At 32.7% G+C, this 14,578-nt stretch overlaps 4 protein-coding genes across 17 annotated transcripts in view; 2 read left to right on the top strand and 2 right to left on the bottom strand.

The window, feature by feature from the left end:
- Positions 1-894: 894 nt before the first annotated feature.
- LOC105279278 (lysosomal thioesterase PPT2 homolog) lies at positions 895-2,870 on the top strand. The gene is made up of 4 exons (XM_011338938.2): positions 895-1,115; positions 1,481-1,730; positions 1,809-1,927; positions 2,052-2,870. The coding sequence occupies exons 1-4, from the start codon at positions 963-965 to the stop codon at positions 2,403-2,405; spliced, it is 876 nt and encodes a 291-aa protein (XP_011337240.1). The 5' UTR covers positions 895-962; the 3' UTR covers positions 2,406-2,870.
- Positions 2,835-5,293, bottom strand: LOC105279277 (venom serine carboxypeptidase). Its single transcript, XM_011338937.2, has 3 exons — positions 5,151-5,293; positions 4,480-4,894; positions 2,835-4,195 (listed from the first exon to the last, which is right to left on the bottom strand). Exons 2-3 carry the CDS (start codon positions 4,774-4,776, stop codon positions 3,077-3,079), a joined length of 1,416 nt encoding a protein of 471 aa, XP_011337239.1. The 5' UTR covers positions 4,777-4,894; positions 5,151-5,293; the 3' UTR covers positions 2,835-3,076.
- A 101-nt stretch (positions 5,294-5,394) lies between these two features.
- Positions 5,395-7,304, top strand: LOC105279275. Of its 2 annotated transcripts, none has more exons than XM_011338936.2 (2): positions 5,395-5,507; positions 5,775-7,297. In XM_011338936.2, exon 2 carries the CDS (start codon positions 5,840-5,842, stop codon positions 6,857-6,859), a length of 1,020 nt encoding a protein of 339 aa, XP_011337238.2. In that variant the 5' UTR covers positions 5,395-5,507; positions 5,775-5,839; the 3' UTR covers positions 6,860-7,297. The 2 variants fall into 2 exon arrangements, with proteins under 2 accessions (XP_011337238.2, XP_011337237.2); XM_011338935.2 differs by having other exon boundaries at positions 5,396-5,512; positions 5,775-7,304.
- Positions 7,305-7,504: 200 nt separating this feature from the next.
- LOC105279274 (piezo-type mechanosensitive ion channel component) overlaps positions 7,505-14,578 on the bottom strand; it is a 29,571-nt gene continuing 22,497 nt past the window's right edge. For 8 of the 13 annotated variants that reach the window (XM_026971495.1, XM_026971486.1, XM_026971488.1 and 5 more), the window contains 14 exons: positions 13,747-13,827; positions 12,749-13,025; positions 12,511-12,671; positions 12,272-12,412; positions 12,029-12,196; positions 11,704-11,851; positions 11,401-11,615; positions 11,174-11,332; positions 10,959-11,085; positions 10,285-10,697; positions 9,723-10,024; positions 9,402-9,639; positions 9,068-9,295; positions 7,505-8,841 (listed from right to left, as the gene is read on the bottom strand). In XM_026971495.1, coding sequence (XP_026827296.1) covers positions 8,736-8,841; positions 9,068-9,295; positions 9,402-9,639; positions 9,723-10,024; positions 10,285-10,697; positions 10,959-11,085; positions 11,174-11,332; positions 11,401-11,615; positions 11,704-11,851; positions 12,029-12,196; positions 12,272-12,412; positions 12,511-12,671; positions 12,749-13,025; positions 13,747-13,827 — 2,764 coding nt within the window. In that variant the 3' untranslated portion in view covers positions 7,505-8,735. The remainder of the gene's footprint in view (positions 8,842-9,067; positions 9,296-9,401; positions 9,640-9,722; positions 10,025-10,284; positions 10,698-10,958; positions 11,086-11,173; positions 11,333-11,400; positions 11,616-11,703; positions 11,852-12,028; positions 12,197-12,271; positions 12,413-12,510; positions 12,672-12,748; positions 13,026-13,746; positions 13,828-14,578) is intronic. The other 5 variants (XM_026971490.1, XM_026971494.1, XM_026971491.1 and 2 more) reach the window with 1 other exon arrangement.

The raw sequence follows: 14,578 nt of genomic DNA, 5'->3' as shown, positions 1-14,578 counted from the left end.
GGCGACCTACTATATTCTGCAACGCATCGCTTCGTGATGCAATTGGATTCCTTTGACCACGAGTACCCTTCCTTTCATCTATCCTAAGATCCATCGTCACCGACTACTGCTTTAACTACTGCTTTACAGGATTATATTGTTCTCAAATTTATAGAATTTTCGAAGTATGAGCATTTTTAATGACTGAACATAAGCAATTTGAAATCGTCGATGCAACGTATTCTCTATCTGATTAACAATCAAATGTAAACTGTAAAAAAATACAAGAACTAGCAATTACCATCTAGTATCGACTAAATCAATAAAAAATTTGAAATAAAATGTATTTAAAAAATATATATATATATATAACAATATTATAATAAAAGTTATAATAATATGTTACAGGATAGATATTTTATAGATACTGAAGAATATATATATGTCTCTTATGCAATACCTACAGAAGAAAAGGAAGTGTGAACAGTTGGGTAAACATTGCATCACTTATCGATAATGCTATGTTCTTATCAATGGAATAAAATTGAAAATCGACAAAAAGGAATTCTCTCTTCAATAAGTGAACCGAGTTTGACAAAAAAAATATGTTACGGGGTTTACTGGTGTAATGCATATGCAGTCATACATATACATATACACTTTTTCATCCATGTATCGGATTCTCATCTATGAGAATTAAAGATTGTTTTAAGAATTTATTATTTATATGTATATTTTACGCTGTCAAACTATACTATTGAAAAATAAAAATTGCATCTGACATGATATTGACACTGACTACTGACATCTCATTTTCTTTTTCTTTTTTTGTAGAAGATAGTGGAGTCCCGTAACAGACTTTTTCAGAACTAATATGGTACGTACACTTCCCTAGTTCCCTAGCAAGTGCAGCCCAGTGCAGCCAGTGTCAGTTTTTGCTGATAAATGCAGTTTGTGAGTTTACCGTGCGGCGTTGAGGCGCAATGATAAACCGAAATTCTGTGATACATATTTACCTGTTTTTAATATATTTATTATTGTATAATGAAGCAAAATCATATCGCGCTGTGGTCGTTATTCATGGCATACTCACCGGCAGCGACAGTATGGAACTTATTGGGAACAGGATCCAGGAGGTAGGAGCAAAACAATCCAGGATATCAGCAGAACAAAAGCCATTGTACACCAACTATGACCTTTATGCGCGAACACAATGCATTTGTTTCGTAGATTGTTTATGATATTCTGTAATAAAATAATCACACATATGCGAATCAATTTAATGGGTATAACATGTATTATCATATCAGTGAATAAAAATAAATTCATAATGTGCATTAATTCGATCTTATCATTTCCCATGATTTTTGTTTTTTTTTATTTTGGCATCATTATATCAAGACTGCGTATTTATATCTGCACTACAGTAATAATTTATAAATAATTTATAGTCAATAAATTAGCTGAATTTGATTTTTCTACTTAAAGCCTATTTCCATAGATGCACCCTGGAACTCCGGTTTATAATACTGTCAGATTCGCAGGCTGGAGTAGCTTAGAACCAATGTGGCAACAGGTAGAAGAAATAGGCACTGATGTTATTTCTATAGGTGCTGCATTTCCCGAGGGAATTAATTTAATTGGCTATAGCCAAGGTGGTTTATTAGCTAGGGCGATATTGCAAAGGTTTCCTGAGCATAATGTGAGAAATTTTATTTCTTTGAGCTCACCGCAAGCAGGGCAGTACGGAAGTATGTGAGATTATAATATTCTGTAAAAAATATGGAAGGCACAGTATTTCTATTTAAATTATGACATTTTTTTTCCAGCACGTTTCCTGCGTTTAATCTTTCCAGATCTAGTATGCGAGACTGCGTACGAACTTTTTTATTCACGACTTGGGCAACATACTAGCGTTGGAAATTATTGGAATGATCCTCATCATCAGGTTAGCATATGAATAATAAACACACGTTAACTTGTATTACAAAAATTCTAAAATTACTTCCTGAGTTCTTCAAGCAGACTATAATCTTATATATTGACACGAATTTTTCCTGTTTTGGTTTCAGACATTGTATTATAAGTACAGCAAATTTTTGCCATATGTGAATAACGAAGCTGTCATTGTCAACAACGCTGACTACAAAGAGGGCCTGACTAAATTGAAACGTATGATACTTATCGGAGGACCAGATGATGGAGTCGTCACTCCATGGCAAAGCAGTCACTTTGGATATTACAATAATAACGAGACTGTGATAGAAATGCGTGACAGATCTATTTATAAAAATGACACCATTGGTTTAAAAACATTAGATAAACAAGGAAAGTTAAAAATCATTACTGTACCAGGAATTTCTCATACCGAATGGCACAAAAATATTTCTATAGTAGATAAATTTTTATTACCATATTTAGATTAAACTTAGTGAAATGTAATTAAATTAAATTAAATAGTAAAATTTATGAAATATAATAATTGGCAGTCCAAAGAATCATTATACCAATTTATACCAAATGATTTAAACAATTACAAATTTACTTTTTTCTTACATTTTCTTGCCTTATAATTTGTATTAAAATTAGATTAATATAATTTTATGAGGGAGAAACATATAGCACTAAATTATCTTATGCATATATACTGTATAATCTATGCTATTCATTACAACTACATGCATCTTTTTTGTAACGGAATTATGTATATTTACGTGCATTTACGACGTAATACTCAATGTTTTAAAAAAGATTATTTATTATAAATATCTGTATTTCAAATTGTTTATATAATGTTTATATATGCCAATAAGAAAATACTTGTAATTGTTATCAATACACACTTACATATGTAATTGTTATCAATAAATTTATTGAGATTCGTCTATTACAAAACTAATTGTAAGTTCACTGTACTTATTTTTGGTTCAGTTAAATTCTTCAGAATAGTACTTTATTAAGTACTGGCACATCACGTCATCATTTCATAATTATCATTGCGTAATTAAATGTCGATGTGTATCACGATAAGTTTTTTTTTTTGAAAAGTTTGAAGCTTTTATCACACGTGCTTCAATGGAACGACTAGCATAAGTATTTAAAATTTTTTGTTGTGTGTAAAACGCGTAATTAAATCCAGTGCCCATTTCGGTTGATCCGATGGCACCATGTGACCTGCATTTCGCACGAGAGCCTCTGTTAAATTGTCGACACTCTTTGTATAACCGGCCAATTCGTCTCCGACTAGCCATACCCTTCTTGGCGCTTTCGCATATTTGTCTGCGCCGGGCCACTGTAACTTTTGCAGATAATTTTCCGTGAGCGGATACGCAACGATGATGTCTAATTGTCCGTTGTAAATGAGCACTCTATAATGTTTCAGGAGGTCGATCAGGAGAACTGCTATAGATTGCATAACGTCTCCTTTTAGATGTTCCTCAACATCGCGAGTTTCAACGTGAAAAGTGTTGTTGCCCACGTGTACCGCACGTCTGACATCGACTCGTTGAATCCACTCAGACATCCAATCGGAATCATTGCTATCTTTTGTGTTCAGGTAGTTGTAATAGTACTCGAAACCGGTTAAATTGCGAAATAAGGATGGCGAGCCGTTTAAATCGCCGTTGAGAAGCGTATCGAAGATCTGAAACGCCTCAATGTATCTCTTTTGCTTTATAAATTCGCGGCCCTTTTTCTCGTACAGTTGAAACAGAGCTTTCCCATTTCGATCTATCAGTCCGATTTGATATAAGTAGTCGCTATATAATAATTGGTTTTCTGGATCACACAACCCATTACCAATGGCTAGTCCCTTCAAGTTAATTTTCGTTTCCGCTTTGATATTGTAATCTTTAATGGCATGAGACACCGCAGGCACATATTTTCCAGCGTACGACTCACCAGTGACGAAGAAGTCATTGTTCTGTAGCTCTGGGAATAATAAAAAGAATTGTACCAGAGCAGTGTGAATATCTCTTCCTACGTGCGTTTCATTCGTAGCGTATCCCTTATCGTTCTCGGTAAAACTGTAGCCAGTTCCAACCGGGTTGTCAATGTAGATTAAGTTGTGTGCCATGTTCCACGAGTATTTTCGCATTTTCAGAGTTTTGTTCGCGGTTACAATGAACGGGCCATTTTCCATGAAAAGGCCAAACATCGAGGTTGCCCCTGGACCACCTTGCAGCCATAATACTACTGGTGCGGTTTTTGGATTGTGCTACAAAAATAATTAAATAATTATTTCTAATATTATCGTACAATCGAATTTATAACAAAATAATATTATCCATAATTTATAAAAACTAAACTTAAAATCTGAAAAGCCAGAACTTAAAATTGGTTTCTTTACATCGCATATAGCACATGATAGATCATTATATGATACTGTAAAACAATATTTCTGCATTTATGCACGACTAATCTTTTGTTTCTCTAATTAAGTACTTTTCTGGGAATTAAGCTGTTCGTCATTACGTGAAAAGATTGCTGATCATCACTTACCATGGCTGGGAAAAACCAGAAGAAAAGATTAGAATTGTATTCTTTGTTGACCGTAAGATAACCTGAGTAACTGCTGATATCGCCCATCTCCTTGTGCTGGACAACAGCTTTTGCTCGTGCTTCCTCAATTTTTCCATTTTCTATCAAAGGCGTGAGGAAGAGCGGTACACCAGCATCCTCTCCGTCGGCGAGACGATGCTCCTTCAATCGCGGATACACGTTCAAGTATCCGCTTAAACTCTTGTGTGGCAATGCGAGAAATAGTACACTTAATGCGAGAATGAGTATTCTGTTCATGTTGCCGGCTAAGAGCTACGACTAGACTAATACTGTCACTCGGGGAACGCTTGGTAAATACGTATTTTTGCCGTTGTCGGACGTACTGATACCACGGCCTTTCCTGTCAATGGTACCACTGCAACAAGCGTGAACAATGAATTATGATACTCATGATGACTCAATCATCAATATATCAGAGCACGGTGACACTTGTATAATCCAACGGAAATTTCCATAATTAACAAGTACGGACTTTCGTTGAATATTATTCGAAAAGATTTATTTATCGTTATCATATCGCATGCAGAGATCGATTTTTGAGAAAGAATTATTCGTATAAATCGAAGCGTAAGAAACCGTTCACTTGCGTCACGTTGCGTTGCGTTAATTACCTCAGATTTGATATTGCTGTTACATTTTTCACGTGTTGACAATGAGAAAAATCTAACTGCACTCTGTTTTGAATTCTAACGGTCGAGATGGCGTTGCAATAATGACTGCTTCACATGAGATGGGGCACTCTGGGGCAGTACGAAGCACGCGAGAGTTCTGCCAGCAATAGGTATCTCACGTCACTGGAAACAGTGCTACGTTCTGATATAATTGGTTAGTACATACATCTTTATTGCGCAGTTCCTTATCATACGAACGCCAAAGTACAAAGCAATCGTCGCTTGGTACACCATCAGCTGATCGCACCTAACTATAACTGACAGTGTGCGTCAAGTTTGCTCGCTCTGACGATCTTGGTGAGGTTAGTTCAACGTTTACTTTCAATTCTGAAATTAATTCACTGCTAATATCGCGCGTCGTAAATTTGTAAATCTCTGTTAACCAAAACGACAATAGTAATTTATATTATGCTTAATTTATACATGCTATATTTTGTTATTATTCTTATATATCTTAAATTAAAATATTCTTTATCTATCTATTTATATTTCTGATATTTATTACATCAGAATATTTATTGCAGAATGCAGTGTTAATATTTCATATTTTTCTTGTTCTTACAGTTGATATGGTATGTTTGCTACAAACGTGAAATCAATTTGCACATACCCACATATAAACATTCAACATGAATGATTCCTTCTTGGAAGAACTAGAGCTGATACCAAAAGACTCGAAGAAGACGACCCACCAGCAAGCAGATCGTCATGTAACTACCAGACATGCCACTTCGTCTCCACTGCTTAACTTTTCGGAACAGGATAGAAGGGACGATACTTTGCGAGCACATAAGGAACGTTCAATTGAAACAATCTCCAATATACCAGATATAAGGATCGTAAGTACTAAAGATCCTTCCTTGAAAGATCCTAAGAAACCGTTTGATCGAAATGTTAAAAAACATTCCGTGAGTATAAAAACACTGGAGAAAAATGAGAAGTCTGTAGAAAGTAAGGGAAAGCTTGTGGATGTGAGAGTAAAAGTGGACAATAACAAACAGCAGAACATCAGCGGAGACCACAAAATAAAATTACAAGAAACAAGACACCTTAAAGTGCCTGAAAACAAAATTGTTAACAGAGATCGTAATTGGCGTTCTGGATCGCACAAGGAGAACTCTCATTTGCTAAATACTTCTATTAAAGAGAATAGATGTTCCCCTGATTCTTCCAATAATCATTCCTCAGATGTTTCTAGTAAGGAGAATAGCCGTCCTTCTGATTCTTCCAGAGAGACTGGTTTTGTTAATTCGAAGAAAGAGAAAGAGAGATTGCCGGATAAAGTGAAAAGATCGGGTTTTACAGTACAAGAACAAGACCCGGTTGGCTTACTTACAGCAATCAAAGAATTGATAAGCACGTACACCAAGCAAGAAAGTACAAAGATTTTACGTGCTATGCAAGAATTACACATAAATTCTCAAGCAACTTTGATAAAAAATCTGCTGAATCAAACGAACGATCTGATTAAAGAAGTCAATCCCGGTAAGGATTCTGCTAGAATAAGTTTTCTGATTGAGGAGAATGAGCAATTGAAACAAGAATTGATTACTCTGCAAGTGCGAACTGAGGATCTACAAAATAAGTTAGAGGAGTTTGAATCCTTGAAACAAGAAAATGCGGCCTTGAAATTGAAATGTCACGAATGATCACAAACATAGAATCATATTAAATATCGGATTAAAAAGTTAATTACGTTTTTTTTGCATAAAACATTAGTAACCATGTTCAGGATGCCTTTTAGTTGCTTAACTTTTGTAAGAAGTGCACATTGCAAGACTGAGCAAAATATTCCTCGTTTGAGAGCTGCCAAAAGAGATTACAATTATAAGCAGTTAATATTTTTGCATTTAGTTTTATATAATGTATTCATGATAAAACAACAGTAATCATTCGTTATCATTTAACTATTAATACATTGTATAATGAAAATATTTACTTATTAAAACTTGATATTACTATTATTGAAATAACTTATTTTTTTACTAAAATGTCGTTATATGTATAAAAGTATATGCCATAATATACGAGCACTAGCTTAAGAATAAAAATTTTGAGTATTTCTTATAATAAAACATTTAACAAAATTTATATTTATATTTACTTGTAACAATTTATTTCTTTCATGTCCGAAATTCCCATTTCTCACAGTGTTTTTATTCAAAAGTTATGCAATTTTACATTAATTGTGGAAGTTATGTAAAACACTTATTAACGAAATCGATATATCCTAAATTCATATTCATTAAAAATGATAAAAACATTGACACATCGAACAATAACGGTTTTCAGGCTTTTTAGTATAAATATATATATATTTAGGATAATTTGCTACCTCACATCAATGCATGTTGATACATTATATTATCTATATACATGTACATTCTTTTTCTTACAATATATTTCTTATTAAATATTTAAGATGTCTTTGGCAAATTAGCCAACTTCGTAAAGCTATTTGCGATAAGAACACTATAAAAAAAAGTATAAAAAGAACAAAAATACCATATTATATTTACATGGCAATTAATTTTTATAAATAACTCCATCTTAAATGCATAATCTGTAGAAAACATATCTATTTTAATAAGCATACAAAATTTAACAATTAAAGCATATCTTCGAGATAATTGCACTGTTACTGATAATCAAATCCATTTCTAAAAATTTATCTTTATCGTGTATATGTGTGATGCGAACGTAAATATTTTGCAAAAACTGAGAAAAAACATTAATAATGATTAATAATGCAAATGCACAGAACTTTGAGAAAACTTAGAATCAATATAAATAAGTTATTATATTTAATCTGGAGAGAGATAAGAACAATTATTTTCTTAGCTTTTATTTTCCAACAAATAATCTTATATTGAATTCCTGAGTTCTACAAGACAAAAGCTGTCTTTTTTTGAAAATTACGTATCATACTGCGATATTTCCAAGTTTTCTATCATACATTCATACATTACTGAAACAAATTTTTTTATATATTTTGGGAAATATTTTTCTCCTTTATGTCAGTATACATATATTACATACATATATTCTTAAAATAATTATTATATGAATTATACGTATTCTTATATGTATTATTTATACTCTTACAAATAAAGAACGACATTTTATAAAATTTATGATTATGGAACTTTGGTCGAAGAGCTGAATTTTCAGCAAAAAGCTATTAATTGAACTTTCTTCAAAGCTTCACACGTTCCAAAAAGCTGACTAATTCCTTTCAATAAAGAATTATTGATATTCATGAAAAACAATATGCATATATAAATTAACAACGTTCATTTTGCAAATTTAAAATTATTTTTCAAGCTTTCAGCTTTTTGGCAATTAATCTTGTACAAAAGATCTATTTCCATACATTTTCTTAATGTATTTTTTTAGAAATTACTGCTATTATAAATGTTGCCTTGGCCATGTTGAAAATACATTTACCTTCAAAACTTTCAGATTTGCGATATTCATAGTAACATTCATAGAATATAAAAATTATTTAAGAACTTTTCTTATAATTCAATCGCGATGTGAATGTTCTCCTCGTCTTAGTTCTACTGGTTCCTCCTCTTCTTCTTGATCTTCATTATCTGTTCGTTCTCCTTCTTCAGGTGGCCTCGTCCATCTAAGAAAATGATTTTATTGTAGTTATATTCGTAAAAAGTAAAAATTTTCGTACATTTCGTATGCAAATTGACAATTTTTACATCGGTTAGTAAAGCTATTTTTTGAAGTCTATAATTTAAAATTTTATCTCCTGCATACACGTGCACACTAATCCAATCATATAAAATTAAGATTACATTAGTAACTAATAACATTATCTAATCTGAAAATAATTAGGGCTTAACCTGATTAATGTTTCTGGTGATCTGTAGAGGAAGATTAGTTTGGCAAACAAGTCTTCTTCAAGACATAAATCGCCACTCTCGCGGACCAGGTAAATATCTAAACAGAGACGGAGAATTCTATCGACGTAGGGTAAATCGTCGAACATGATTTTAGGAGCCATATCGCTGACGATTTTCCGCATCATTTGGCTTATGACTATCACGGCCGTGGTATACAATCCTAGGATTCTGTTTGGAACAATTTTTAGAACAATTTTTAGGCATAGGATTATAAAAATTCTGCATAAAATTTTGCCATGTAAAAAGATCGTCTTCTTTAAACTGTTAAACTTACCCAAATCCGCTGATGAAGCTTAAACTTTCGGGGAAAGCCTTGTCGTTGAACAGAAACATCATAATATAATTGCAATCGTTTAACGGCACTTTGTCCAAAACAGTCTTGTAGAAATTGTCCGTGCATATTTCCTTAATTATCCACCATTGTTGATGAGCACAACATTCTTTATCCGTCGATAATTGAATACTGATGTTTCTGTAGAGATAACTGTCATCATCTTCATCATCGCTTATTTCTAAAAGGACATTATAATTAGACATCTTCTCTTGTCTCCTCATACTTCTCTTTATATTATTTTTATAGCATTCAGTTGCTTACGTAAATGTGATGATTGCATCAATTGTGGAACAACATTGGTGGTTCTAGCTGTAACTTTGAGGAACTTTGGAAAAGCACTTTGCAGTACTATGGTCGCATTCGTTGCATTAGCATTGTCGTTCAGCATGTCCACTAGTTTTTGTCTTATAGGATTAAACTCGTTGTTCACATAAGGTGGCAGTTGTATGTCACGAATGGTTGTGGTAACTCCGCTTGAATCTTTGGCATCTGTTTTCCTTGAAACTGTCCATTCTACATGTATTGTTACACTCGTGTTTCTGGAAGCTAGCTCTGCTTTTAATCTAAGAGAGAAGACAACATAGCAATAATAAATATTTATGAAATGTACACATATTTTATTTAATAAGTATTTCTTTTAATACATAACTCATCAGTTTTATTTAACATTATCAACATTATAAGAAATATTATTTTAAGAGAAAAATAATGAAAATTTCTCTATTTTATAATCAAAAATTTCTATTAACTAATTTTAGTTTTGTTAGGTGCTCATGACATGTTACAGCCAAGCTCTCGTTGAAACAAACCATACTTTACATACCTTGTTTTGTCTGGTGGTGAAATACTCCAAAGATTTCTGGAGAAACCGCTAAATTGTACTGCAGCTACATCAGAAGAGACATAATTTTCGAAAAACGTAACTGCCGATCTGTCTACCGTGTACACGTTTATAGTTGTCAAATTATTGTATTGTTTTTCGGTATATTCCATGATGGAACTGCCTTGCGCCGACATTGAGTAGATGGGTTCATACGGACCAATCCGTATTTTCATGGTTACATCATAAGGCAAGTTTGATATACCAACAGTACTTCCAAGTGCAAAAAGAAGCAACGGAAACCAGATTAAACCGATTATGAGGAAAAGAGCAGTGCCGCCTACTAAATACTTGCTCATTTGTTTTTTCTTTGCTCCTCGTGGCTGAGGAAAATCTGATTCGACTCCTCGCATACACTAAAATTGTACAGAATAATATATTACAATTTTCACATTATATGTATTATATACATGAGAGAAATTATTTTAATTTATTTCAATATCAAGAGAAAAAGGAGTTAAAAAAATAATTAGATATTTTTATACGTAAATATTATTATTATCTGAAAATTTCTTGAAGACATATACATATAAATCAAAACTTATTGGCAAAAAGAAAATATTTATTAAAAAATTCTATTTGTATCATTTTTATATTATGTTTTGCATACAACTTACCTTGATTTGATAAATACTAGCAAAGATGTCTTCCATTTTAAACCAGTCCATTATAGTCATGGATGTATCAGTCCAAATCCAATCCATTACCGCTCGAAGTTCGAAAAGGAAAGGAATCAACATAAATCTGCGAGATATTTTATGTTAACATAAAAATGTTATGTGTCAATATAGAAATAACATAAAAATACTATTTTGTAACAAATGTTACTAACCCTTTAAACAAGGTATAATTCACGATGCTATATTTTTTGCATAAAAAGTTACCCAGTATTCGAGTTGGGTATCCCTGTCGCAATTGATATGCCGCTAACAAAAGATAGAAACATTTCACCATGTACCAAATTTGCGGCGGAAGATTATCATTGAATTGTCTGCAATTGCAAGAAAAATATATTACACACAATAAAAATATCTGAGATAAAGCAAGATAATATATTACCTTTCGGTTACGCTCGGTAAAATGAAAAACATCCAAAGGTGGACGCCAAATACTAAGCAATATTGGAAAATTAATTTTCCCACCATAGATTTTCTGAGGAAAAGAGCTCTGTCAATTACTATCAGAGCAAATTGTAATAGTAACATTAATAGAAAAGGCATTGGAACTCGATTTTCTTGAAAATAAGCTGCTACACCGCCGTCGCCTTGTTGAGTCTAAAGTTAGAAAGAGAGAATACGAAAAATATTAATATTATATACAAATATATATCAATTTTCGTAAATTTTATAATACGATACTTACTCCGAATGCGGAAAATCCAAAAATAAGTAAAAGGAAGTTGAAGAAATCACAAAGGAACATATAAGCGTAAACATTTGTCGTTTCCTTGCCGGTAGGAATAATAATCATTTCGAAGAAGTTCTTAACTGGTGCACTATATTTGGTGACGCTGCAAAATTAAAGAATATATTTGGAGCGATTAAAGACATTAGCATCTCTTAAAGAGATTGTGTTTACTACTGTATTTTATATAAATCATTAAAAGTGAATACCACAAAATATTTTTTCTCAAACGTAATAAATATATGTATACGCATTTAAATAATACGTATTAATAGTAACGTACGTTATATTCATCGTTTTAGAAAATGACTTGCTATGATGATGCACTTCTTCTTCTTCTTGTACGGCCGTGTCATTTTGATCTGTTGGCGATGATGTACTGGCTTCCTCGCCAGTTACATCAGGAAAGTTCAGAGATTGTTCCTGAGATGTTTTTACTTCTTGATGTGAACTGCATATTAAAAAATGATATATTTATAATTAGAGCATAAATATTAAACAATTTTTAATAATGATTGCAACATACTCAATATCTTTCTGCGAGCTGGAGTTTTCCTGCGTTTTGTTTGAAGGTGGCGTCTTCGACGGTACAGCTAATTGAGAAGGTGCAATGCCACGTAGTTTCAGAGGTGCAGCCGTCCATTGGCCCAAAGATTTTAACATAAGTCTATGGATTGATTATATATTATTCTTTATGAAATATTTATTATAAAGACGTAAATTAGTGTATATTGTATATATTGTTAAAATTTGTTTTTATTTTACCTATGAAAGAATAGCATAAGAAGCAGTAATAAATCCCAAAGAGCATAATTGGGTCTTTTTTCAATACCCATAATTCTTGGAATGTAAAATGGGGAGCTTGGTGGAGCTTGCCGATTCCAGATTATTTCCAATTGGAAGATACATTTTATTATGACAATGGCCTAAAATGGTGACGACAATCTTCGTATCTTTTGATATACATGTATAGTCAGATATATAAATTATATGTGTTGCTTACCTCGACATATGCAATTAATGTCACCCAGAATGTCTTGGAGGGTCGTGGAATAGTCAAAGAACCCCATAAGAACACCATAAGCGGCAATGGCGTCGAGAGTACAGAAGCGTTCTTGATTTGATGAAGGAACACCATAAAGTAACAAAGTAAACTGGAATGCGCTAAGATTGCAAACCAGATGGATGCTGCTAATTGTATAATGGGCGGTTGATCCACCTCTGAAAGTTCCCCGACCTCTTCGTCTTGCTGGGCGGCCAAAGTTTGCGAGAAAAGTGTGCTGCATGTATAAAATCCTTGCGTTAATCATATCTCATAATCCAAATAAACTGTTTAACATATATTCGTAGAAGAAAGATGATCTATTGTGTATGTGAGTGACTCACAGTGAGTCTTGTATAACAAATACAAATTACTTAAAACATCAAGATTTCTAGTGTGTAATATAAAACAGGAGTAATATAAAAATAATTTTAATCAGAACTTTATACACATAAAGAGAAATATTGGAAAAATGTAACTTTTGTATTTTATGCACACACAGGAATAATTCCAAGTGTCATAACTGAACAGTATGTATAAACTAGGGGGAAGAACATCTTTCTTCTGTATGGAATTGATATCAAAAGCACATTTAAAGCCCAGTTCAGGAACCAAGTTGCACCTGAAAATGGAACTGAAGATATGCGGAAACATTAAGACGTTCGCCACACAGTGGATGTCCGTTTACTTTTGTCGATCACTGTGCACGATAATTAAAGGGACACATAGGTTGCTTATTACAAATTTTCTTGGTCTTGCATGATCTTTGTCGTGTCAGGAAGCGATTCATTTTCGCTCAAACAACTTGCCACAAAATGTAGCGCGAAGTAGTAGAAGTAGTAGATAATCGGATATTAAAAGATTTTAACTAATGTGTCGCATGCGAAGACAGACGTGCAGTGCATTTGAAATTGCCAAGCACATCGAGATGCCTGGATTTCACGACACACTTTTGGTACCTGGAGGAGGACATGTCCAATCCTCGCTCCAAACTCGGCGCCAGGATTCGGATGTGCGGCACTGCCAGCGAGCTCTCTTTCCTGACACAAACAATAGCACGCTCTTTCTACGTTTACTTCGTACAATATTTTGAACGCTAAGGATTCTAATTAGGATCTTAATAAATTATTAGTTCTACCAATCATATTATCATGGAAAAGAAGAAGATAATAATAACGGAAAGTTTTAGGAAGAAAGATTAATTAAAACGAAAAGAATTTTGCATATTAAATAAATAAATGCATAGAATCTGCATTTATTTTAATGTTTTTATATAACAATATTATTCTTTGGTTTTAATTTGATATAAAACCTTACGATGATTGATTTGATTTAGTTTATCAGTGAATCGCTTCTTATTTTTTTGATATTATGCATTGATTTTGATGCATTTGTTTGTTTATCATGCTGCCGATCAGAAGAAACATTATCGATCTCAGCTACATGATTTCTCATGATTCCTGTTAGGGCTTTTCGCCATAAAGTAACATTCGAGCTCACATGAGATATACAAGCAACTTTTAGATGTTTCTTCTTAAATTTTGCTTAATTTTTAAACAGACATACATTGCTTTTTTGTAATACCAAAACATTTTTAATTCACTAAATAGTTAAAACAAGTAACAGAATAAATTTTCTTTTAGAAAATATAACATATACTTTATATAGGGTTGACCGCGCGAAAAGCCCGTATGGAAGTTTTTAGAAAAATTTAAATGCAAAGCTTTGTATTAATTTTTAATAACAAAGTTTTGCGTTTAAAGTTTGCTAAAAAAATTCAATCCAATATAT

This window comes from Ooceraea biroi, chromosome 7 (genome assembly GCF_003672135.1).
Source record: "Ooceraea biroi isolate clonal line C1 chromosome 7, Obir_v5.4, whole genome shotgun sequence".
In the NCBI taxonomy this organism is placed as follows: domain Eukaryota; kingdom Metazoa; phylum Arthropoda; class Insecta; order Hymenoptera; family Formicidae; genus Ooceraea; species Ooceraea biroi.
Note: the sequence above shows the minus strand (reverse complement) of the source record. Positions and strands in the feature narration are given on the sequence as shown.

Coding starts and splice junctions, on each gene's coding strand:
- LOC105279278 (XM_011338938.2), top strand. CDS start 963: ATGATAAACCGAAATTCTGTGATACATATTTACCTGTTTTTAATATAT. Junction 1,116..1,480: donor TTGGGAACAGGATCCAGGAG/GTAGGAGCAAAA, acceptor CTATTTCCATAG/ATGCACCCTGGAACTCCGGT. Junction 1,731..1,808: donor GCAAGCAGGGCAGTACGGAA/GTATGTGAGATT, acceptor TTTTTTTTCCAG/CACGTTTCCTGCGTTTAATC.
- LOC105279277 (XM_011338937.2), bottom strand. CDS start 4,776: ATGAACAGAATACTCATTCTCGCATTAAGTGTACTATTTCTCGCATTG. Junction 4,196..4,479: donor TCTGGTTTTTCCCAGCCATG/GTAAGTGATGAT, acceptor TTATTTTTGTAG/CACAATCCAAAAACCGCACC.
- LOC105279275 (XM_011338935.2), top strand. CDS start 5,840: ATGAATGATTCCTTCTTGGAAGAACTAGAGCTGATACCAAAAGACTCG.